This window comes from Gymnodraco acuticeps, unplaced genomic scaffold, assembly GCF_902827175.1.
Source record: "Gymnodraco acuticeps unplaced genomic scaffold, fGymAcu1.1, whole genome shotgun sequence".
NCBI classification, from domain to species: domain Eukaryota; kingdom Metazoa; phylum Chordata; class Actinopteri; order Perciformes; family Bathydraconidae; genus Gymnodraco; species Gymnodraco acuticeps.
The window spans coordinates 310,433-336,250 of NW_022992357.1; the positions used below are offsets into that span (position 1 = coordinate 310,433).

The 25,818-nt window shown below is 40.4% G+C and overlaps 1 protein-coding gene across 35 annotated transcripts in view; it reads left to right on the forward strand.

Annotated features, from left to right (window-relative positions):
* The window catches only part of LOC117542190 (neurexin-1a), a 301,076-nt gene that overhangs the window by 267,765 nt on the left and 7,493 nt on the right, over positions 1-25,818 (forward strand). For 24 of the 35 annotated variants that reach the window (XM_034209679.1, XM_034209677.1, XM_034209699.1 and 21 more), the window contains one exon: positions 18,128-18,215. In XM_034209679.1, coding sequence (XP_034065570.1) covers positions 18,128-18,215 — 88 coding nt within the window. The remainder of the gene's footprint in view (positions 1-18,127; positions 18,216-25,818) is intronic. The other 11 variants (XM_034209680.1, XM_034209700.1, XM_034209686.1 and 8 more) reach the window with 1 other exon arrangement.

The window sequence follows — 25,818 nt, forward strand, 5'->3', positions numbered from 1 at the left end:
ATACACACAACAGTTTTTCTTTTTGGATATGATTTGGGGTTTGTAAATGTGACATAATGCCCTTATGTTAACCATTTGTGCTTGAGGAGTTTAATCAATAACAGTTTACCGTCCTTAAGGCATTCATATGTACAGCTTTTGGTTTTGATGTAAACACTTTAATTAACAGTTCAAATCTTAAGGTTTATTTGGGAACCTACGTTTGCCTATTATTTTAAAAGTATGTGGTGTATCAGTAATTGAATTGAAGAAGATTCAACTTATTGTCATTACGTAGTACAGGTACTATGTAACGAAACGGTTTCTCTGCATTTGACCCATCCTAGTGTTAGGAGCAGTGGGCTGCCATTATTTGCGGCGCCCGGGGAGCCGTGTAGGGAACGGTGCCTTGCTCAGGGACACCTCGGTAGCACTTGGTCTTTCCGGGACTTGAACTGGTGACCTTCCATTTGCCAAGCCAAGTCCCTATGGACTTCGCCACCACCTAAGGCTTCTTGGAAGTTAAATAGTTACACTGTGATTTTTCTTTGTCTATAAAAATACATTCCGAAGTGTTCTGTCAAGTTAAGTTGCAAGCTCACCTTTAAAGTGGCTTGTAAGGGATTGTAAAAAATGAGAATAGTCGAGGCTAACTGTAGGTTTAGTTATCTAATGCATTCATACAGAAAGAAAGGTCATTGGAGTATAGAGTTGCGGTGTGATGTAGGCGGAGAGATGAATGAGGCATGCAAAAATGTGTGCATCGGGAGATGTCAATGCATTCAGTTTGACTCAACCTGACAGCCTTCCCATGGAGAGCCCTCGCTGTTGGACATTTCTGTCTCAGGACACTACACTTAGAAAGACATCGTGTCTGGCCTCTAAAAAGAGAGGGTGCATTTACTGTCTTTTCCCCTGAATAGTCAGCATTTTAATCATTGTCCAGCTGTTCCGCCTCCACTCTGATTGCAACTGCAATTCAGTGAATGCTTTTATATCCTGAGAGCCATGCATTACTGGGACACGTACATTTTTAGTATGGCTGGCCCAAGGGGAGATGGAACGGCTGTGGTATCAAGCTCTGACTGTTGGAGCTTGGTAAGACTGGCGCCCCACAAAATGTAGATGGTCAAAGTACAGTTCACTCAACACACTTAAATCCAGTCACATTCACTTTTTGTACTTACCTATTGCTTTTACTATCAATTTGTAAAGCACTCATAATCATATTTTTGTATAACAGTGGGTCATATGACATATGATGTGTTTGCTCATAGTAGCCTACCAAACAACAGTTAATGACTGGGTGAACAAAGCTGAGCATTTACAGACTAAAGCAAAACAAGTTTCTTGCAGGATATAAAGGAGACCAAAGCAGAGCTTAATAATGAGTGAAAATGAACTTGCATTCCCCAGGTTGCAGGAAACAGAACAGATTATGTCGATAGGGCTATTTGAATAAAAGGCGTTTGTGCAAAAAGAGCAATAGAAAGCTCTGCAAACAACCGAGCAGTAGAGGAATATTGTTCTCCATCTACACAGCAATGCTAGATCTGAGCTCTTTTGAAAATGTCTTTGCCATCTGACATCTTAGCACCTTACCCATAATATTGTTCTGCTAACTTATGGCCACAAGCTAATGTTTGAATGTGGTTTTATATCAAGGGCAGGGTAAGCTATTTGCTCACATGAAATGTAGATGGATAAATGTATGCATACACCCCTGAGTGCAGAATGAGTTATCATAAATATGTTATGCTTTGACAGGGTTTTACAAGAGCATGCATTTAAATGTGATATGTTTGCATATATTTTACAGAGACCCTAGGGATAATCAAACGCAGGAAAGCAAACTTGGAGAATGTTGTTTTTTTCTTTTACTGTCTTATATTGTCAGGAGGAAGAGGACCATAGTACTCGAGAATACTAAACATAGTTTGTTACATTAATCGTAGTAATCAATGTGCTTATAAGTCCACATATCCCTAGTCTCTCTGATATCTGATCACTCTTGATACGTGCCTTCAATCAAGTTTGCAGCCAACACTGCTATCTTGCCATGCACAATTGGACTAAATGCCAGCGCAATTAAATCTTTCAGAGACACTGTAGATTTATGGTATGTCTTTTTGCACTTCCCTATCCCACTCAGAGGGTAAAGTCAGGTCTAATCATCGTTAGTTTAACGATGTTGAAGAGTCTGGAGGGACTTTAACTTCTCAGGTGCACTATCAAAAAGTTATCTCAACGCTCCACTGGGGTTATAATGTTATTGAATAGGCCTCAGCTTATGGGTAACATTAGCTTAATGTCTTTCTTCTCCATCTACTGGGTGTCCACTTATGCTATCTTAACAAAGGAAAATCATATTTTAGAGTGCACTGCACAATCAGGAATAATTTGCTCCTTGCGATAATACCTGGTGAGTCAAGATTGTTAATTGTTCAGAATAGTAATTAGAATAACCCCTTTTGTTTAAGATTTGAATCGAGGACTTACTGAACAACCCACTCAAATAAAGATATTGTAAATGATAGCTTTGGATGTACCTTTATTTGATAAGATATTCCACACTTGACTTTTGAATTTTAAATATTGTCTAGTAGTTTCTCTGCTGTGTGCTTCCTGCCCTTCGCGGGGGAGGAGGCTTGCAGCACAGGCCCGACTGTCATGTCTTAATGAAGTGTATGCTCCCTGTAGCGGTACCTGGTCACATCCAATTAAACCATAATGCACTTGTGTATGCATCCACAAACAATGGACCAGCTACTGTAGACATGCTTAGACGTGCTACTCTCTTCTTTTTGTCCACTGATTTGTTTACAACTATTCATACCTCAGCTTTGTTTTATTTATAGCTAGGGAAAATGTGTGCTTCACCCTAGTCAATTTCCCCTCTGCTAATTGGAGACTGATTTGAAATATGCAGTAATACTTTTTAATATTCTAATCTTGCATTTAACTTCTAGGTAAAGCTGTCAAAATGTAGTAAATAGATTGAGTGAAATAGATTTATGTTTAAAAGAGCAGAATATTCTGAAGTGAAATGCAAGTAGCTTAATTGCAATACTTTAATAACATTTACTATGTCTCTATGGTCCTCAACCAAAACAAATATGATGTAATGTGTGTGATGTTGTAGAAACTCTTTAGACATATCAATGTAATATATGCATTAAATACTGAAAGCATGAAAGCCATACCAATACACCAACATGTTGCTTTTTGAAGGGCCGGTGGTCAAAATGAAGGAATGTCGAACTGCAGAAAAATAATATTCAACACCAGATTATGCTTAATCAAAACCACTCAAGGATAAGAGAGAGAGAGCCAAATGTAGCTGCTACCCTACCAGCCAAGAAGACAACAAAAGCCTGCTATCTGGAAGAGCCATTGAGGGCTCTTGACAGTGATGGATTTTTACCTGCATTGCTCTGTATTATCAACCCGGGCCAGAACATATACAGTATATAAATCTCACAAGCGGTCATAGTATGAGTCTGACATCCACCACCAGCGCTGTCTACAGGAACATCCTCTAAAGTAAGTTTGTACTGGCTCGAATATTATGGAGACACAAGGAAAGAAAACTCCGGGAGGAAAAAGTAATATGTTGCTGCACTTAGGGTATTATCAGTATGAATACCTCAACATTTTAATTCTATGTTGATAATAAATCTAGCATCAATTGATTTTTCTTCAGGATTTTTAGCTATTATCTACTGTTTTAGTATTCACATTCAACATTCATTGTTAGTTAATTGTGTATTAATGGTAATATCATCTACAGGTAGATATTTGTTCACAAAACAAATACATTGGATGCATTTATAACTTAAACTGATAAGTGCTGGCAACATCTTTGACAATTTTACTCAAGGAACCTTGACCATACAGTATGTAGAAAATGTCAGAACAATCTGTCCAATATTTGTAGCAACAGTATTTCAATGAAAACCAAAAGTCTCAAATGTATGGTGCTGGTTGTAGAGGAAATGTCAGGGGATCAAAAATATCAGGTTACATTGTGTGGTAACCATGGCTGTTGGTAACTTTAGCGCCAATCTATACATACAGTAAGATGTCAAGCTAATTCCCGGAGTCCAAGATTATTAGGATTTCTGATCTAGTGACCTTGAATATCGACTGGAAAATCAAATGTTCGAATATATTAGAAGCATGTTCTTGTATTCAGGCCAATATTGTATTTTTCAATAGTAACAGTAATATTTGACCCCTTCCCACATTTCATGCTTGCCATATTTTGTTCATTACCTTTTTGAACAGGACCATTTTTGTGTTATAGCTTGTTACTGGTGGAAATTCAAGAAATGCAGATTATAGCCCGTCCTCTGGGAGAATGAATGGCCACTATGTCACATCATTGCCTCCAAATAGCCGATTGGCTCGACTATTTCTCTATTAACCCTAGGTGAGGTGGGAGTAATGGCCATTCAGTGGAAGTGAGGAACATTTCAAAACACATTGTGTGGACCATTTCATTTGCACTCACAGCACATGGTTCAGTTCCGGTTGAACTGGCTTGTAGTGTTCCTGTTTGTCTTGGTCCCTGAGTCGAGGGACAGGAACCTGCCTCTCTATAATTCACAGGGATCATCGAAGATTTGACATGCTGCACTGCTACACCTCCAGTGCAGTGTTCGGTACCTCGCCGCCTCCCGCTCCCCTTCTTACAAACACTATAATAAACTTAGTGTCAGAGTAATCTTGTGGTGAAAAATCTTCGGCAACTGAGTATCCAATAACTGCTCACTCTGCAGCTTCTCTTCTTTTACAATCATCCATGCACTATGTCTCTCATTGTATCTAGAATTACCTTTAGGCAATGTTCCGACTGTCTTGATAGTGGAAGGGATTATTGTTTTACAAGCTAAGGCTCCAATAAGTCTGCACAACCTAGATTTAATACTAATCCTGCATGCATCTCAGACTGGGGACTTATCTTGGTATTAAGCACTCCTCAGGTAACAGCACACATGCAGTGCAGTTTCTTTAATTGCGCTACACAAATTGCTGCTTGGATATGAGTTTATGGATTATACAGCCTTTATTACGTTTTAGATGCATGAGATCCATTATTACATTTGGACATTGCACCATGGGAGCAATATTATATTTAAAGTAATATATGACATATACTTATATGTAACAATATAAAAATAAATGTTGGTAACAATTGTTCACAAGATGTAGAAAATACCCAGGCTATCTTACAGTAAATGTACTTTACATTAGAGATGTTAAGTACTATCCAGCAGTTTGCATGGACAAATGCATAACAACTCCTCACCCCCTGACTACGTGTTGATTAGTGTTAGTTTCACACGCTGAGAAATACCCAAATTACAGTTCATGGAATTTGCCCGAAAAAAATATTCAGACCCTGTGACAATGACTATACGTTATAACCCAATCACCCAGTTGTCTAACTTACCTTTGCTATATTTGTATAGTATAGTCTGTCTTCTCTGAAATTAAGATGTGTGTCAGTTATGTTTTATTTACATTTTACCAGGATGTTAAGCACACAGAATGCTTTAAAGAGTACAGTACGTTGTCTTTGATTGACAGGCATATATTCAATCAGTTTAAAAGCTCTTATCATTAGCGAAGAGACGAGAAGCGTCTAACTAGAAAGCCAGAACTGTGTTCGGAATGGCTGGCATTTAAGATTATCGTTTCTGCTTATTTTATTGCAGAATAAAAAGCATCGATTTACTTTGATTCTTCATTTCACGGCAATAGTAGATTTACCCATCTGTGTTTGTGCTTGTGTCAGGCATGTACACACCGCTCTCACTGCTGAATTTCATGATCGCTGGTTGTTTTTTTAAGATAGCTTTTATTGCTTTTTGGTTTTATTGGATGTTGTTGAGACAGAGAGAAGAGATACCTTGCTATCGAGGGAAAATGGTATACCATTTGGCCACCTCTGAACTCAGTACATGGTTCAATGAAATGTGGAGTGTGCCCAGCCTATCCCCAACAGATTGACCTACAAGGAACTACCTCCTATTAAAAATAAATCGGTATGAAAAAAGTGAAATCATGGTTGTGAAAGGTTAAATTAATGAACACGTCCTAATATCAAACTATTCCTCACCTTTTTTACTCTTTTTATTTTGATTTCTTAATTTAGTGTTTAGTTGGAAAAGATAATCTTTCTTGTGTTTTCTTCATTGCTAAAATGTTTTGCTTTTAGTATGCTACTAAATAAATGAGACTTAGAATTGAGGAGGCAATTTACTGACCATAAATCAAAGTTAGTTCTCTCACCATTTCCTTGAAGATTCTTCGTCCCCCACTTTGCTGTATTTTATATTATTATATCTACGATACTCTCTTATTTGTATTTTTATAAAACACATTTTTTGTCACATAACAAACATGCTTTCCTTAATAATTTAGACGCAGATGTTATAGTAATTTTTACTTGTGTGTGCTCATCAATTCAAAAAGAGTTGACAAGGAAACACGCAATGTTCCCCTTTCACAGAGAGAGGGATGCAGTGATGTTAGAGGAGTCGTATTTATTCAGGATAGTAAACTGTCTCTTGGACTTAGAGAGATAATGCAGTGTTTAGCCTGAGAGCCGGTGCCCTGTGAGGTTGTGGTGCCTTCAATTATTCACAGAAAGAAAACATCCTCGGGATGAGATTTCCCTGCAATGCAGATGTATGCCATTGACCATCACGATACTGAGATACTGTAAGCTGGAGAGGAAACAAAGAGCAATGGCTATCAGATGGCATGGATCACCAACAGGTGCATTATTGCATTTTTTTCTGGTGTTATTATATGAATTGTCATATATAATTTGAAGAAAAGGCCTGCTGTCAACAACTATGCAAGCTTAAGAAATCATTAGATGAGAGCAGAAACAGGTTGTGAGATGCAGATGGACGGTTCTCCTGTTCAGCACTTGTGTGTTCTGCTGACCTCCCCATCGTGCCCCTAAAGTGAGGTTTGTGAAGGTGGTCCTGGTGTGTGCTGCCCCAGGCCCCGGTCATGGGTCTGTGCCCACCCAGTGCTGACAGATGGCAGAGGATCTAATGCCGTAGACCCACAGTGGCCCCAGGCCCGCGGCGCTCACTCCCAGCGACAGACCATATCCATCATCTCAGCCTCACCGGGGGCCATTATGGAAGCTGCCCTTCAACATTGTGTTGTACACATACAGAGTCCATGTGCCTTGCTGATCCAGTCCACCTTGGCAGGGGTGAACACATACATGCCAATGTGTGTTTATGTCTGATCACATGACTTGATGAATGTTTACGTTTCTTTTGATAGTTGACAGCAGAGACATGTTCTGTACAGAAGCCAGCTGAGGCCTCAGGATGCCTTGTCTTCCTTTGGTGCTTAACTTCCTGTTTGCTTGTCTGTAACATTGTTAGAGCCAAGTAAATCATCTGTGCTGTCATTATTAAAACAGTCAACAAAGAAGCTTCCTTGCAGGTTTCACACTGCTGGCAACATTACAGAGGACTACAGATTGTCCCGCTAAGTCTGTTTGGATGACAAAGAATGAAACCTACACAGTGTGAATGTTGTCTCTGTTTCAAGTGTTGGATTGTGCAAGGAGGAGATACTGACGCTGACAGCTTTACAGAATGTTTTATAGACCATATTGTTGTCCCTTAGGACATTTGCTGTTGTGATTTGTTAAAACACAAAATAGTCCTGGGCCAACTGTTGAGCATAAGACACTATTTGTCAAATTGTATTGCTCCCACCTGCACACTTCTACATTCAGCTGGTTTATACATCACAATCATGAAGCCTGAGATGTCTGCATTATTTTAAAACAATTTTCTCAAAAGCTGGTAGAAAATGTAAGTCATAAATTGGCTTATGTCTGTAACAGTGCCTGTATTTATGATACAGGCAGTGCCATCAGCATATTATATTTGAGTTCTCATCAAAATAGACAACATGTTCTTGTTTTATCTTCATAATTTATTCTGACAATTGTGGAGAAAACATTAACTAGGTGATTGAGTTAACAGACACTAAGAGCCTTAGATGAACATCATACTGTAAACATCTAAGATGGCTGATTCGGTTCAGCCATCTCCATCTAATGTAGGATAACATCTAATCACTTCTCGTGCTATAAAGGTATAATAAGAGTATAATACAGAGTAACGTCATTACCACAGATTAAATTAAGGTAAACAAATTCCAGGAGGTACAGAAATGAAATAAAGTTATCCGCATGCCAGCAAATGAAGTCTGTTAGGCCATTGGACAAGGGAAAGACAAACATAGAGAAATGGCTTCAGTAAAGAAGTATAACCTAATGAAAGAATAAAAGTGCTTACAGTTTGAATCTAAATGTATTAAAATAGTTTGATAATTTGGGAAATATTTCCTACATGTTTTTGCCATGGGTAAGATGTTCAATTCTAATGTCTATACCGTGAATATGAAGCTTCAGCCAGTTAGCTTAGCTTAGCCATTTTTTTTTTTAAAGGTATTAAAAACTGCCTACCAGCACATCTCAAGTTCATTGATTAACATAATGACTTGTTTCTTTAATCAGTTTAACACCCTGTGTGTATAAGGGACATGTGGTTTTACAAGTGATTCTGGGGTTGCCAGACAACCAGCGGAGACTCCTAGAAGCCACTGTTTTTTTTTAAAGATTAAACCCCCAAGATTAAACGTGTTAATTAGTGAGCTTTACAATTGCTGGTAGGTGGATTTTGTTACCTTAACAGATCCATGCTAGCTATCCCTCCTGTTTGCAGTATGTGTACTAAGTTAGGCTAATTGACTGCTGGCTAAAGCTTTACATTTAGCATATGGACAAAGAACATTGTATAAATGTTTTCCTCTAGTTATTTGCAGGAAAACAAATAAGCTTTTTAACCCAAAAATATAGATGTATTCCCTTTATAGATGAATAAGATACAATAAATATGATAGCATCTTTTTGCCAGCCCACAGCTGAATGACAAGTTAAAGTAATATATATTTTTAAACAAAATCAGTATCAATGAATCATATATAAACGTCCAGTCAAAATTGGAGCACTCTGGCATTACAACACTGCCACAGGAATGGATTAATGAAAGAAAATCTATTTTTCTTGTGAGACTTCATAAATGCTGCCGACTTTCCATTATTAGGATTTATTTTCCACCCTGAATGTTATAACTGCGTCTTTTTTTCATGTCCACTGAAGGAGAGCATTGCTCATTAGTTTTGAGCAATTGGCCGTTTGTGAATGACACATCCAGACCTGCGGGACAGGAATCTGATTATGATGACACTCTGTGGGAGGTACAGACGACCTGGTCTGTTGTTGTAGGGCAAAGCATCTCTTCCTCTTTCCTCTTGTCATGTTTTTGCAAATGTTACACATGGGAATTATGCCCACACAGATTCATCCCAGCAGTGATGGCATCTGTATTAGGATGACAAATTTGTTGCTGTCACCTGATGAGGGACTGGGACTGCATGTCAAGACGCAGGTAAAGTCAGGAAGACAGTGATTTGTGGCCGAGCTGCATATTTTTTCTTCTCTTGCTAGCTTTTTCTCAAAACACACACAGACACATGCTTACTGTAGGTTTGCCATCTATTTGTAGTTGTTGAAGAAAGGGAACAAGAAAATGAAGAATTGCATAGTCGCTTTGGACTCAACCGAACAATTTCCCCCCAAAATGACAAGTGTTTATATGTTAGCATTTAGATAGAAAGCGGCATGATTACAAGCCATTCTCTGGTAATTGACATTCCTCCCTCACACCCCAGTTTATCCTTAGTGTATGATATTCCTCCAGGGCAGTTCTCTGCTCTCAGGCCAGATTACTACCAAGGCGAGCTACAGACACGCACAGAGCTCGAGATTCAATTTCAGATAACGAAAATATCAGGGCATCCAGAGGGGAAAATGCTTCAATGCAGACAGATTTCATTTATCTGAGAAGTGTGAAAGCAAGGATAAGGGGTATGGACAAAGTCGACCATGCAATATACTTCGGAGCAGTGTTTATGCATAAGCAAGAGATAGGAGAAATGAGAGAACAAGAGGGGGGAGCGTGGGAGGAAGATGGAGGCAGATAGTGTTATGAATTTCATATTAAGATTTTATCATTTAGAGCATGTAGCTAACAGAAGCCATCCAGCCTTCTCCTGTGTAATCTGCTCCAAGCTGTATCCTACATGGCAGCTGCTCGGCGCTCTCCTTCTGCACCGTGAGGTGACTGCAGCCACTCGTCCATATTGTGCTCACATTATTAATATATCCTAAGTTATAAATATTAAGCACCCTGCTTAATTAGAAATCCAAATATCAACTGTTATTAGTTGTCGCACAGAATGTCTCGAGTCTGGAGTTCAGTCGGGGGGTACTCGGCACCCGTCACACATGGTTCTCTCTGAGTCAGTGACTGACATGGTGATAGTGTGACGCAAGCACTGACTGGGAAATGGACCCTTTCCTCCCACGCAGCCAGACAACTTTCCCGGTTACCTTGGTGCCTGAGCCCAATCACGCACTGTGCTAAGTGTTGAATTTTCATTAAGGCCACGCGGATGACTCTTCTTGGAAAATAAGTTGAACAGGGTCCTGAGGGGGACTCTAGAAACATCTACAAAGCAGCTTAGCAGTGCCTTGAAGCAGCCACATTAAAAGGAGTCCTCACGCAGCAGTGTTCTCAGGTCCCAGAGAGGGACCACCATGTTTAATGAGGGCACAGTCATGTGTACATTTTAAAGCAGCTGTATTTATTTCATATCCATATTTTCTTGTACAGTACACCTCTGCACTCCTATATCAGCCTACTTGTTCCTTTGCAACACTCTCTCAAATGCAGCCTTTCATTTCACACAGCTGTGGCAAACAGGCAATCGACTTGCCTCTGCTCACTTATTCCCAGGCCATATATTTTTTTTAAGTATTCATTCGTCTGTCTTTACATTTACAAAGAGAAGTTCATCAAGACATGGTTACATTAGCAACAACCTTCAAAAACCTCAGTAGCCTTTTTTTGGATATACATACACATTAGAAATGGATTGAGTCCACCATACTGTTGATGCAGAGTATAAATTAAATGTCATTACCAGTCGGCTAGGGCATGTGTTTTTCCATTTGGAACTATGCTTATATCCTAGCACACAGTGCGCTGTGGGTGTACCAGTTGTGTGAAGCATTGCTGCCCTGCAGCACCTTGTTAGACTGTCTGGGGTGCAGTGACTTATCCTCGAGGAACATGTATGGTAAGACGGTACCAGGGGAGGAGATGGAGAGCCTCCGACCATTCTTTTTTTAATGACACTCTGATACTCTGCCTGAGGTCCAGTTGCAGCAACAGCTGCTACGTTTTAAATAAAGCAAAGCTTTTCTCCCAAAAGGGATGGTGTCTCATAACTTAGCAAGTGAAAAACAGCTGTCCACCGTGGCTGGTTTTACACTATGGCATATGCAAGCAGTCAAAACAGAAAGAAGATACCAATTACTCTGAGGTAATTGCCTTTTATAAATGCCAGCATCTTTTAGCATGATTTTTTAGGTGCTCTGAAGAACAACGCTACCTACAGAATGCACTCAGTAAAGACAAATATGTCACCCTTAAGCTTTTGATGTGTCTTAGATTTAAGTGGGTGGAGTCATAAAAAGACAGATTGTGGTTGAAAGAACAATTTAATTAGTCATAAAATCATGACATGGCAGGATGGTTTTAATGCTTAAAAATAAGCTAATATTAACAAGCATTTTCTAGATAGTTTTTGATAAATGCTTTTTTAAACCATGCCTATAATTTTCACAAATGTTATCAGTTTTTTTATTTGTTTTCACCATTCAGTATTTAGGGCACAACGTATTGACTTTCACCAAGGTCAAACTATGAGAATCATGTTTTTGATACAGAACAGAAGTGAACAATTATATATATTTTTCATCAAGACTTTGCTATAATGCTAGAACTAAGAGTAACACGCTTTGTTCAGTAAAACAAAATTGACAATACTTGACAGTAACATTTCGACAATTCATTTCCAAAAATAATAAAGCACCTGGTTTTGCTAGATGCTGTTTTGCAGCTTTGTTGATCCATTTGCTGAGAATTGCATAATCTGATGTAAATCCTCTTCAGCGAGGACACAGCAGAGAATATCTCAATTTTTACCCAGCTTGTTTCCTATTGTTCAGCACTCACTCTTCTGAGTCGCAGTTGCAATCTGTCGTGCCACCATGAAGCCTCACATCAGAGCCTTTCTTTAATTGTGAAAACGCTCTGAGAATCATGATGTCTTTGAAATTGTAACTTTTGAACATGATAAGCATGTTATATATATCATGATTTTACGCAGCTGAGCTCCGATAGCGATAATGTCATTCCATTGTGTTCCAGCCCTGCTGAAGTCTGTCTGCGTGAGTCCATGATGTTGACAGCTTGGCAGACTAGCAGTAGGAAGAGTGTGGGCGAAGGCCAGGCAACACACTGAGCTGAACTCACAGTCGTATAGGCCCACACGCCTTCATTATTCAGTTGGAATCTATTGAGCATCTGGGACTAAATTATTCATCAACATCGACCTAGTTCCAGGGTGCTAAGTTAGATACTTGGATGTCATCAGGCGTTCTGATAAGAGCTGCTGCTGCAGTGTGATAGCTGCCATGGGTAAATTCATCCCGTGTCTAACCATGAGCTGTTCCTATCTGCCGTCCAATCACCTCCCTCTCACTCTCACTGGCACACTAATGATGTGTTGCTGCAAGAGTGAAGCTTAGGACAACAAACTCCTCCCAATTAGCCTGTGCAGACTACATCTCCGGTCAGATCTGGACACTAGCTAGCCACTATCGCTGTAAATCCGCGCCAGCATGAGAAATAAAGCCACAAGGTTCGACCAAGAACATATATAGAATACTGATTCCTCTGCTTTTAGGGTCATTTGGAGCTTTGGCTTGAAGAACCAGTGCCAATTATAGACAAGACATTTCAGCTAGAGCATTGGCGTCCTGACTGTAACCTTGATATGATTTATCTGGGATTATCAGGATATAATGGGGAAAAAGAAACATGAGGATAACACCAAGAACAGTATAAAAAAACATTGTAGAACTTGGTGATTTTTCTGACATTGAACTGCCCTTCTGGTAAAAAAAAAAAAAAAAAAAAAACTTAAAAAGGATGTAACTTTTTCTATCTGCCAAAATTTGTTTTTTGAGCCCATTAATGGTAGAGTAATACCTTCTATAGGAATATGATAATGCACCGGGCATGATATTTCAGCAAACACTGTCTATCTGCAAGTAAAATACATTATGTTTTTGTTTTATGATTTCTAAACATATTGAAATCACAATTTCACACACATTAAGATTTTTTAACTTTTTCCGTCGGCATATCAGGTGGGATAAGGATAACATTTTATTGAAGACAACATAATGGATAACATTTGACATAATCAAAGACGTTTGAAATATTCTCAGTTGCTTGTTGCGCAGTCCAACTCGATCTGTGATTTTCTTCCTTGTATGGTCCTGTCTGAAAATAGTGACAGCCTGTGGGAAAAGCTACTCAGTAGGACGCTTACATTTAATAGATTAATTGCAGTATGAGCATTTGGGTCAGGAACACGAAGGATCAGACATAGTCAGACTGCAGGTTTTCACTTAGCAAACTGGAAGGGATTTATGTGTGGAGGTAATGTGAGTCTTTTAATTTTCAATCAGCCAAAAATGTCCTGGCTGATGGAAGCAAAGCATTTTTGGCAGTCTGAAAAAGTGCTGGCATTTACACCGGATCCTAATGAGCAACAGATTACCGAGATTGAGTGAAAATGTTTTTTCAATTTTATTATTTTCATCAATCAGTGAAATAACAAGAGAGAAATCTTTGCAAAGCAAGAGCTTACATTGGTCCAAACAGGGCTTACATAGGGTATAAAAACAGAAAAAGCAGAGAGGCAAAAGAAAACATTGAGCATCCTCAGTGGAATACATTACCAGGACAGCAGAGGCATGCTTCGGATAAACCCTTCAGATGCCTTCAGTGTCCTCCTGACTTTCAGCTCGTCTCCAAAGAGACTTGGTGTGTGCCAGAGAGCATTCATCAAATTAGACCAGAGAGAAAACAATGTGAAAACCCTCGGCTCTCCGCAGAGACATGCCGACAGGTTATCACAGAGGTGTCTCTTCTTGCTCTCGTGCAGGTGAGCAGCACACAGCCTCCTCTCCAAAGAGCAGTACCCCCCCTTCCTCTCCCTGCTAGGGGAAACATGTTTTCAGGGGAGAAAGGTACAGATGTAGTGCATTATAATAAAGCCACCTACTCCATGCTGTAGTTATTAGAGTGGCATTGGACGCTGTCTAGTCTAGCATTAGTGGGTTACTTATGCCTGTTTCTAGGCTTGTAGATAGCATGGTGTCCAGCACAATGACACCGCTGACTAAGCTTTAGCGAGGCACACATGCAGACCACGGCTCGGCCTGGACATCTCATTAAGGAGGACCATTATCAATCGTCAGAGATCGAAATCCACTATGACAGTGCAGAAGAAAGCACCAGGGCGCCTTGGGCTGAGTCAGGATAGAAGTTCCTGGTCCACTTCCCCTTTGATGGTTCAATCAGTGTACGAGCCAAGGTCAGTCATAGCTTTACTTTGCTTGGACTAGGTCTACTAGGATTTATTTATTTTTGCATATAAAATACTTCCCTGACGGATAAAGTATTTGAAATGACAATGTACTTGGAAACTATGAACATTTTCATACATTTTGTATGAACACTAAAAGCAGGTTTCTCTCTACAGTATATTTTTCCTCCATTATTGTGTGGTTTATTCTCCCAACTGTCTCTGCAGGTTTTCTCAGTACATCTCATAGGAGTGTTCTCTCTCGCAGATAAATGAGCTGTGCTTTTGGGTCACCATGGCTTTGGCACTTTACCACTAGATTAATGATGCTTAGTAAGCCCCGAGCCTTTGCTTTTAGCATTTTCGAAGTACCTCCATAAAATGAACTACAGGTACATCTTGTTTATTCGCTTATCTATTGGAGTTCATTCCTGTGGGCATGGTGCTATAGTACGCATCAGTAAACTTGACTCTGAGCCAATAAACCCTGCTAAAAACATACTGTATTTCTAGAAAGACTTCAGAAACAAAGGTTCCATTCATATCAGGGATGCTGTTTTTATAAATGTTGCTAAAAATCGCCAAATGCAAATCCTGCGTTATTTCTTGTGTTGGAAATTCCACACTTAATCACCTTCTGGTAAGAAAAGAACAAATATACAAGCTTAAACCACAGTTGTGTTATTTAATAAAGAGTTATAGCATTTAACAGAATCAATCATATTTCCAGCTGGAAAGGACAGAGGTCCTGCACTAGTAGATAGTACCAGGATCTGACCCCGTTACACAGAAAAGCAATGTCATTTATACAGATGAGACACAGGAAGGAAGGCAATCCACATTACAGTCCTAAGTTGGGTGGGGGGGGCAGTCCGAAGGGGAAGTGCAGCATGTTAATTACAAGCCCTAAACATCCATATGATAATTGCCTGACAATAGTCAGGGCGACACCCTTCTGTCTGACAACATTGTGTAGCCAGGAGACCTACATACATACTGAACCACTGTAAATTCCCTACATATTTCTCTTTTAGGAAAAATCTCAGTGTCCTTTTTTAGGAATCCCATCCAAGCTACCTTTCAGTTTTCATCACAGTGGCTAAATGACATAGTAAGCCCCACACATTGCCCATATTGAATTATCACGGGTGAGAAAGAAGCCAAGCGTTGGAGGAGGACACCATGAATTGGTAATGTTATTGGATTTCAACCAGGTCATGACCACATCAAAATGTTGACCTACACGCTAATCCTTGCTGGCAGACTGACGCACAGTAACATGTGAATTCATTTTAGCGTTGATTCAGAGGCTTACCTCCACTACACACACAAGATTCATTTAAAAGTATAGCATACGGTTGATATTTTGATAAGATCAAAGAAGGATTGGACCTGGAGGTGGCTTTCAGGCACAACTGCCAACAACAGCCTTTTGTCCTTGGAGGGTGAAATACATTATTGTATTACGTTGTTATGAAACTATATATCATAGTTCCCTGTCACTTATTTGAAAATCTCAATCATGGTCCAGTGACACATTTATCCAGTTTCGTACAGTTATTACAGTATGTCCATATAATGTAGATTTCTAAAGGTCAGACCTTCTATAAACAATTTTCTCTAGAAGAATCATAGCTTTATATTTCAATTTAATTTCCCCAAAGACTGTATTTAATGTCTGTACATGTTATTATAAAATCAAAGATTATCCTGTAAAGAATTAATTACATATTAATAATTCCATTTAGCTGTGGTGATGGAGTGGAAGGCCTCACACTTCTGACCTGAATGAGGAGACAGAAACATAAAAATATGAACGGGCATGCATATAGCTCCACTCAGGTTATTCTATAGGGAGTTAACCTACATCTCACACACCCACATCACACTGCTTCCTCTTCTCTGCTTGCAAATAAATCTGAAAGACATTGTACAAAGGAGAGAGAGCGAAGGGTGTGAGATAGAGGGAGAGAGAATGAGAGAGGTAAGGTGGGAGGAAGAGAGACAGTATTGATTACTTGATTCCCGTACCTCAGCCAGTGAGTGCAGAGTGTCAAGATCTCCCGCCAGGAAAAACAAATCACAAGGCTGAAGTGATGGATGTGGCACTCCAGGATCCGGCAGTTTTGCCATCTGGATGGCCGACACTGTATATCAGCCTCATGCACAGCAAATTAAATATACATTTGGACGGCTTCCCCGGGCCTCAGCACAGATGCACCAAAAACAGCCCTCCGCCACAACTCCCTTAATGGCTTTTATCTATCATTTCCAGGTCTATTATGTAAAGATGATGTTGGTCCGTGTTCAGAATGTCGAAATGATGTTACCGTCACAATACAATTGCATTATATGCAGCCAAATGGATGTTAAGCAAAATGACATCACCTCTAATTTCCTTAAGATGAGTCAATACTAATCCAACTTGCCGATTTGTTTTGATGCCCAGTCAAACATCAGTGAAATAATGGCGCAAATCGAATAAAACCCCAAGTCCATCATTTTTTTGGCTTTAATGCATTTCTCACCCCTTTTTTATTTTTAAATGTTGTGGCACAATAAATATGCTGAAGCATGTGTCTAAGGATTTAAAAAGTATTTTACAAACGGGATAAGTAGAGGTGCAAGGCTAAATGTATATAGCAGCAGGTTATTCTGCTTAGCAGCGCTCCGTAACCCAAAATCTAACCCGGCTCTGAAGAGGCTGCGATGCTTAAATGCCATTTTCTTAATGTCTTTCGTTTTTTGTAAAGCACTTTGAATTGCCTTGTGTTGAAAGGTGCTATATAAATAAACTTGCCTTGCCTTAAATGAAATGACCTTTAATGCAGAGCTGATCCAATGGCCTGAAGCAAGACTATAAAAGAACATTGCAGTATAATGTTTTACAGTGTACTTTTTTCTGGTCTTTTGTTTGCCCGTTACCATTTTCCAACAGGGGGAAATGTATCGTGTTTGGGAGTGCATTGAAAATGTGTTGTTAGAGTAGACATGGTAGCAGAATAATTAAGCACCTGTGTACATTCAACAATTTGTATTTATTTTTCTATCATTTTATAAAAAAAGATACTGAAATACCTTGAAAGATTAAAACAAATATTGAATTAAACGTCTTCTGCTCTGTACTTTGTGTTTCTCAAATCTCTTCATGGCTGCTTGTCCTCTAAATGGCAGAGGTGTGATGTGATGGCTCTTAACAATCATTTAAAGGACTTTGCTAAGCCGCACTCTGCAGCACAAGTTGAGCATGCAAGATGTACAATTGTGCTGTGCACTTCAGCCCCCTCCGCTCCTCAATAATCAGATCTAATTTCTTTAAGGATATAGAGTTGCGTGGAAAGCAGAGTAACAGCTGCTCCAGCACCACCGGCAGAGTGTGAGCGTTTTGACAGATAAATTCAGCAGCCAAACACTGTAGCTGTCTGGATTCACATCTCATCTGCCCCTCTCTCCTTAACCTAACCTCCCAGACCCCATTGATGCAGCAATGTATTTCATGCCCTCACCACTCTACTGCCTCTCTTTTCAGACAACCGACGACTTGCTGGTGGCATCCGCCGAGTGTCCAAGCGATGATGAGGACATTGATCCCTGTGAGCCGAGCTCAGGTGGGTTAGGTTAGTCATCTTTTTTTATATTCTACTTCTCTCTGGGCGTGTCACTGTGTCTATGTGTGTCATAGTCCACCCGCACCAAAGAAGTATTTACATACAGTGTTCAAGTGAGCAGATTGGAGTTTCCGGCAGAGCTTGAACACTTCTCAGAGGCAGAGTTGTTCTTACTTTTGCAACCGACGTCTGCACGATACAACAAGCTGGAGGCTATCCATTAGCTCTGGGTTGGAAACTTCTATCCTGCCACAGAGTATGGTTTTACCAGTTCTCATATGTCAGGGTATAGGAATGTAAAATATAAATGCAGTAAAACGTGTAAAAGGCAATGTTTTTTAGTGTTTGTTTTTTTATCTGGATTGCCTCAAGCTACAATACACAATCTATACCTGAAAGGTCGGATAGGTTAATATTTAACTACATATTGCTTAAAGCAATATTTAAACCTTTTTGGAAATACTCTATCAGTTGACATACACTGAACAAAAATATAAATGCAACATTTTTGTTTTTGCTCCCATTTTTCATGAGATGAACTCAAATATCTAAAACATTTTCTATATACACAAAATAACCATTTCTCTCAAAAATTGTTCACAAATCTGAAAAAATCTGTGATAGTGAGCATTTCTCCTTTGCCGAGATAATCCATCCCACCTCACAGGTGTGGCATATCAAGATGCTGATTAGACAGCATGATTATTGCACAGGTGTGCCTTAGGCTGGCCACAATAAAAGGCCACTCTAAAATGTTCAGTTTTATCACACAGCACAATGCCACAGATGTCGCAAGTTTTGAGGGAGCGTGCAATTGGCGTGCTGACAGCAGGAATGTCCACCAGAGCTGTTGCCCTTGAATTGAATGTTCATTTCTCTACCATAAGCCGTCTCCAAAGGCGTTTCAGAGAATTTGGCAGTACATCCAACCGGCCTCACAACCGCAGACCACGTGTAACCACACCAGCCCAGGACCTCCACATCCAGCATGTTCACCTCCAAGATCGTCTGAGACCAGCCACTCGTACAGCTGCTGCAACAATCGGTTTGCATAACCAAAGCATTTCTGCACAAACTGTCAGAAACTGTCTCAGGGAAGCTCATCTGCATGCTCGTCGTCCTCATCGGGGTCTCGACCTGACTCCGGTTCGTCGTCGTAACCGACTTGAGTGGGCAAATGCTCACATTCGATGGCGTCTGGCACGTTGGAGAGGTGTTCTCTTCACGGATGAATTCCAGTTTTCACTGTTCAGGGCAGACGGCAGACAGCGTGTGTGGCGTCGTGTGGGTGAGCGGTTTTCTGATGACAATGTTGTGAATCGAGTGGCCCATGGTGGTGGTGGGGTTATGGTATGGGCAGGCGTATGTTATGGACGACGAACACAGGTGCATTTTATTGATGGCATTGTGAATGCACAGAGATACCGTGACGAGATCCTGAGGCCCATTGTTGTGCCATTCATCCACGACCATCACCTCATGTTGCAGCATGATAATGCACGGCCCCATGTTGCAAGGATCTGTACACAATTCCTGGAGGCTGAAAACATCCAAGTTCTTGCATGGCCAGCATACTCACCGGACATGTCACCCATTGAGCATGTTTGGGATGCTCTGGATCGGCGTATACGACAGCGTGTTCCAGTTCCTGCCAATATCCAGCAACTTCACACAGCCATTGAAGAGGAGTGGACCAACATTCCACAGGCCACAATCAACAACCTGATCAACTCTATGCGAAGGAGATGTGTTGCACTGCGTGATTCAAATGGTGGTCACACCATGATACTGACTGGTTTTCGGAACCCCCCCAGACCCCCCCCAATAAAGCAAAACTGCACGTTGCAGAGTGGCCTTTTATTGTGGCCAGCCTAAGGCACACCTGTGCAATAATCATGCTGTCTAATCAGCATCTTGATATGCCACACCTGTGAGGTGGGATGGATTATCTCGGCAAAGGAGAAGTGCTCACTATCACAGATTTTTTCAGATTTGTGAACAATATTTGAGAGAAATGGTTATTTTGTGTATATAGAAAATGTTTTAGATCTTTGAGTTCATCTCATGAAAAATGGGAGCAAAAACAAAAGTGTTGCATTTATATTTTTGTTCAGTGTATGTTGACTACACATGAAGCTACAGCCAGCAGTTAGCTGATTTAAGTTAGCTGAGCTTCACATAAGGACTAGAAATCAAATAACCAGCTTACATATGTTCACTAATTAAACACGTCCTAACTTAATAATTATTTACATAATTTAGTGAACATGGAATAGGCCAGGCTGGCTGCTCCCCCCTGTTTCTAATGTGTTTGCTAATCTAAGCTAATTGTGGCATCTGGTTCGAGAATCATGGTTACTTCACGGACAAATAAAACAGAATAAACACATTTCCCAAAACTTTGAGCTATTTCTGTAATTAATTGCTTTCAGTTAATAGCTACTAATGGTTTTCATGATATTGGCTTCCTCTTCTGGTTTTTAATGGATTATTTGGCTACCTACCACTCATTGTCATTTTACTCAACACAAGTAGCTTTTCAGAGCAACTCTGTCTTTGAGAATTGTATGCATAACTTAAAGTCAACACGGCTTAAGGTGTTTTGCGTGTGTCAAAGCAGTTGTTATTACCACATTTTTATATTGTGCACTTATTTTGCTGTCTTAACCTCATGGCATTGCTTAAGTGCATACTGAAGAGTTCTCAGAACAACACAAACTTCTAATTATTAGACCCACGTGACTCCGACACACAATATCACGGAGAGTTAACCGAGAGAGGAGTGGGTGAAGGCTGATTTTTACAAAAGTGTGTGAATGGTCTCCTCTGTTGTTAATCAAGTTATATCTCCTATTGTTTCTGTTGTACAATAGTTCACGTTAACTGCAGGGGACTTCCCTTGAAGTTTAAGATTGCAGCACATATATCACATATGAGGTGTTTGTCTTCATGAAGCAAACAGAATGAATTTGATTTTTAGTTCTTACTGTGTTCAAGAGCCCCAATATGTTGAAACCAAACAAAGCACTTCTTTGTTGTTTTCAGTTTTATTCTGACAAATTACTGTTGTTATACTGTTTGTTCTCTGCAATGCCGCCAAACTTTTAATCTCTTACCTTGCCACACAAGGAAGGCAATTAAGTCTAACCCTTGCTCTCGCATTTGAATAGAAGGATTTTCAAATGCATTCGGAAGTGATGAGACGCACAGAGAACAATTAAGTCAAGACCCAAGGCCCTCCACTCCATCTAGATGCGCTATCGATCAGTATGTGGTCATAAAACCTGCACTAAATTAATGTCTGCCCCTCAGCAAAGACTATCAACTTTCTAGTCTGTGTCTCTTCCTGTTCCTCTGGCCTTCCACTGGCAAGAGAACTCGACTCTACAGTTACTCTATCCCTATGTATTCCTCTAACGCTCATACTGCACGTTAGAGTGATATTCCCATTGGGCAGTATCACAATAGGTACTTCCAATGTACATCTGCTACCTCTGTCAAACACCATACACAGGAGATTGGTCTGCGTACTAATTCACACCAACAGCTTGCATTATGATATTTTTTGACAAGGGCATCTGCCAAAACATCAGTCGCGAACTGTGCGATGCTCAGGGACGCACACTTCCCAAGCAGAGTATCCCTCTCCTTCTGTGATCACCGAAGGGGATTTGACACCAGAGCTGTGGGCTCCCAGGGTGGCAGCTGTCTAACACCGTATCCTGATTAATATCTACATTCAGAAGGATTCACACGCTCTGCCAAGCACTCGCCACATCTCAGACGGGGTTGCTGTGCATAAAGAAGTGGATCCACTGTCACTGATAAGGGACCACTCTATCATATTACTGTTCAGCCAACTCCTTTTAATGACACTAATAATATATAATTTTTCAAGCAGAGCCTCGACAGTGTGTTGTGTCTGAGAAAGTGAGATGCACCCACTCTTCATATATCTTTCTCTCAACCATGTGTTTGGGTTTAACAGCACATCAGTAGGATATTGTGGGTGCATCCCAAGAGGTGAGCTCTGAAGCAGACTATTATGTGAGCTTTCTTAGCCCAAGGTCATCCTGTGTGTCATCTGGAGTCCAACAGCTGTTGAGTGACGTCAATCGGGTAAACTTGCTTATTGCCATGCTGTTTTTCTTTTACCTCCGGAAACCATAGAAAGCCAGTGGTACCAGCAAAGCTTATCACCTAGCAAGACTCAGATTAGATCATACTGCAGCAAATTGAATCTCCCCCCTGGTTCAGGAAACCACTGAGGAATACACAGACCCTCGATGCTGCAACACATCTGATCTGTAATGGGGTTGGATCGGGGACTGTGCATGTGCTAAGCAGCAGGGCTGTGACAGCTGAAAATCACTGCCACTATGATTACAAGCATCTATCTTTGTGATGTCTATTGTGAAAATTGAAATGCTCCATGAAAAATTGCTTCCACCTCACCTTCTTTGACAGACAAGAGATATGCAAATATGCTGCATAATGAACTATATGTACCGGTGCCTTTAAGGGCAGATCTGGTGTTATGAAAATACTTTATAAATCCTGACATTTAGCTTAAAGTAGTCCCGCATTTTCTACAACAAAAAAAAAAAGATTGTTCATCTAAAGGCCAGGATGAAGTGTTGGCCAATCATCCAGAGAAAATCACTCAGTTGTGTGAAAATAGCCTGATAAACAGTCGCTGGAAATGGCGTTTGGCGCTGATTTTCAAGTACCAACCTCGGTTTTCATGGGGAAAGTTAATGGAACAGGTTGTTTGGCGAGCGGCATGGGGTCACAGGGAACGGATGTCTCTTACCTGCATGCTTCATTTCAGTGGCGTCATGCAGGACGTTGATGAAGGGCAGCTGCTGCACTGTGACCATTATCCAAGGTTACACCCCGCAACTGCCTTTGTTCCTCATCAGTTGGTGTTGCTCTTGAGTGTTCTTACTGCTAGTCCTCCATTTTATTTTTAAATAATCTAACTTCAGCTCCCAGATCTGATATATTTCTAGATTCTTATACTGTAGAAAACGTGCAGTATGGTGACAAGGATATGATAGTTATTGTAACAACATGTTGTATTCTGAGCGTCCATAGTTGGTGTAATACATAGCATTATACCTACCTTGCCAAAATAATCCTTATATAACTGTCACTTTAGAACAAACACCAGTATGCATCATGCGGAAATAATGATGAAGGAAAGCATCTGAAAGTTTCTCTTGCTTTTGATTTCAGAGTACACATTGTTTCTCGACCCACTATTTCGTCTTTCTTCTCACGGCAGAGAGCAAATAATAAGATTGATATCCTATCATGATATATACTGCATCAGCCAGCTGTTTATCTTAAGCATGTTTACACCTTTTGAACTACACCACCGTCATTAATTATGAAACATGCAGTCGTGTGAAACGTGATTTGTATGATAGAAATGAGCTTTTTGTCAAATACATGATGCACACCAGCAGCCTCAGTGAGAGCTTTGGTGTATGGACCCTTCTACCTTTCACAAATAATCTCTCAGTGCTTTTATTCTCAGCTCCAGTAGCCCTTCACTGCTGAGTGCCCATAGGCAGGTTAAGGTTAATCATCTCTAGTTTCCTCCTCGCTCTATGTGCTCTCGTCTTTTCCTCTCCTCGAGCATTCTGTTGAGAAAAATACGTAGCAGCTACTAATGTGTTTTACATTTGTTTTATTAGATGTAATGTATGGGTGGGGAAACAATACATTGAGTAAACCAATAAATCAAACGGCAAATGAATACTCCCTTTAACCCAATGGCAATGGCTGAAGTGCACCCGGCCAGGAATGAGGACAAATTAGAGTAAACCATTGTTTTAAAAGAAGCTGTGAGATTAATGAAACATTAAGAGCTCTGTGTTGGCTTAAGAGGTCACTGCCCATATTTAATAGGTTATTCAATCATACCCAGCTGGAACTCTGTGTGGGTTCAGTCCTTTCTATGCTGAACACAGTCGCATGCTTCTTGTATGCCGACCTACGCTGTAGCAGAGATTGGTTTTACGAATGAAAAGAGCCCGCTAAGGACTGGATGCCATTTCAACCTGATCTTAGCTCATGTCCTTCAAACAGCACTGGTGACCTTCAAGCTACACACATGCTTTAACAAACTCTAATAACAAACGCATTGCTGTCATTATTGCATGCGTTGCCAATCTTATGGAATTCTGCCTTTTTTGTTTTCCTGCACTCTTTCAGGGAGGATTATGTCGTCCGAGTCTCTTCCTATATTCTATTTTAAATGAAGTGTGTTCTGAGAGAAAACAGGATTTCACACTTACTGTCAGTTTTTCTCTTTTCTGATCCCCCCCATATTTATATTTTCAATTATTATTATACCGCACCATCTTTCAGATGTGCTGACATTGATGCTAACACTATGTGTCTGTTTGTATGTCTCAGTAGGGCATGAAAGACTTTGCTTTGCAAAGAAAAGAAAGGAAGCCCAGCCAAAGGTCACTTGTGTTAATGGTATAGTAACCTTGGTGTGGGATATATAACCCAATGACTCACAGCTGACCAGCTTATAATGATGCTTTTAAATGTTGTATTTCTCATAATTGACTTTGTCCATCTAGCAACAGTGTGAAAGACCTCTGAGCCCTTATTGTGTCTTTCAAAGCGAGAAAAGACTTCTCATATGCTGTTGGGCAGTGTTTTGCTATGAACATTCAAAGTGGTCTTTAGTAAAGTCATGGTCACACTTCACAGAACAGTTTGTGTCAGAATGTTTGAATAACACCCACTGTGAGTCTGTAGTTTAGATCTGATTATCTTCTCCAGAAGACTTTCAGATGATGCAATGGAAAACCCCTCTGTAGCTATCGGCCCACTGTGCATATCATAAATGAAGAGCCTAAGAGTAACCCGACTCTAAGAGAATCTAATAAAGAGGCAAACTCCAGACATGTGATGTTCAAGCCGAGTAAGCTTAGCTCTTTAAGTGGAGTCCCCCTGGGCAAAGGCTTGAACTGTACCATACCTTTTACCGAGATGATTCAGACACCTTTTAATAATTCACACTTGGACCTCACTACATGCTCGCTCAGCGCTCTGTTCATCATCCTCCACCATCAGCGTGAGCAGAGCCACTTCAGGCTCACACGTGCACGCTGTCATCCGGCCCGCTGCCAGCATGTCACAAGTACAGGATGACTTGCATCACTTCTCGAGGACACTCAGATAATTAAAGAAGGAAGAGGGATTTAATAAGTGTTTTGGCTCTGCTGCGGCTGATACAGTGACCTGTCTGCGGACTGATCCCCGACTATATGACAGCTCTGACAGCTTGTGATTATGTTTGGATATGTGAAGTAAGAAGATGGTATAACAGTAATCTGGGTGAATAACAGCAACGTGTCAGTCAGCATGGCAACTAAGCCTGGGGTCGCTCTAAAGGGATCACACAGCCACACCTTCTTCAGCTCTACAAGATGCACATGTTTATACACTGTTGCGGGTAGCAGAGTACCAACTTCACACAAAATCTTCTTTCACTACCGTCTTACCAAAATGTACTGTATTTTCTTAATTGACTGATACGCATCGTTGTCATCTATTCACGAAAAGGCTTCCTCCATGAGTACTT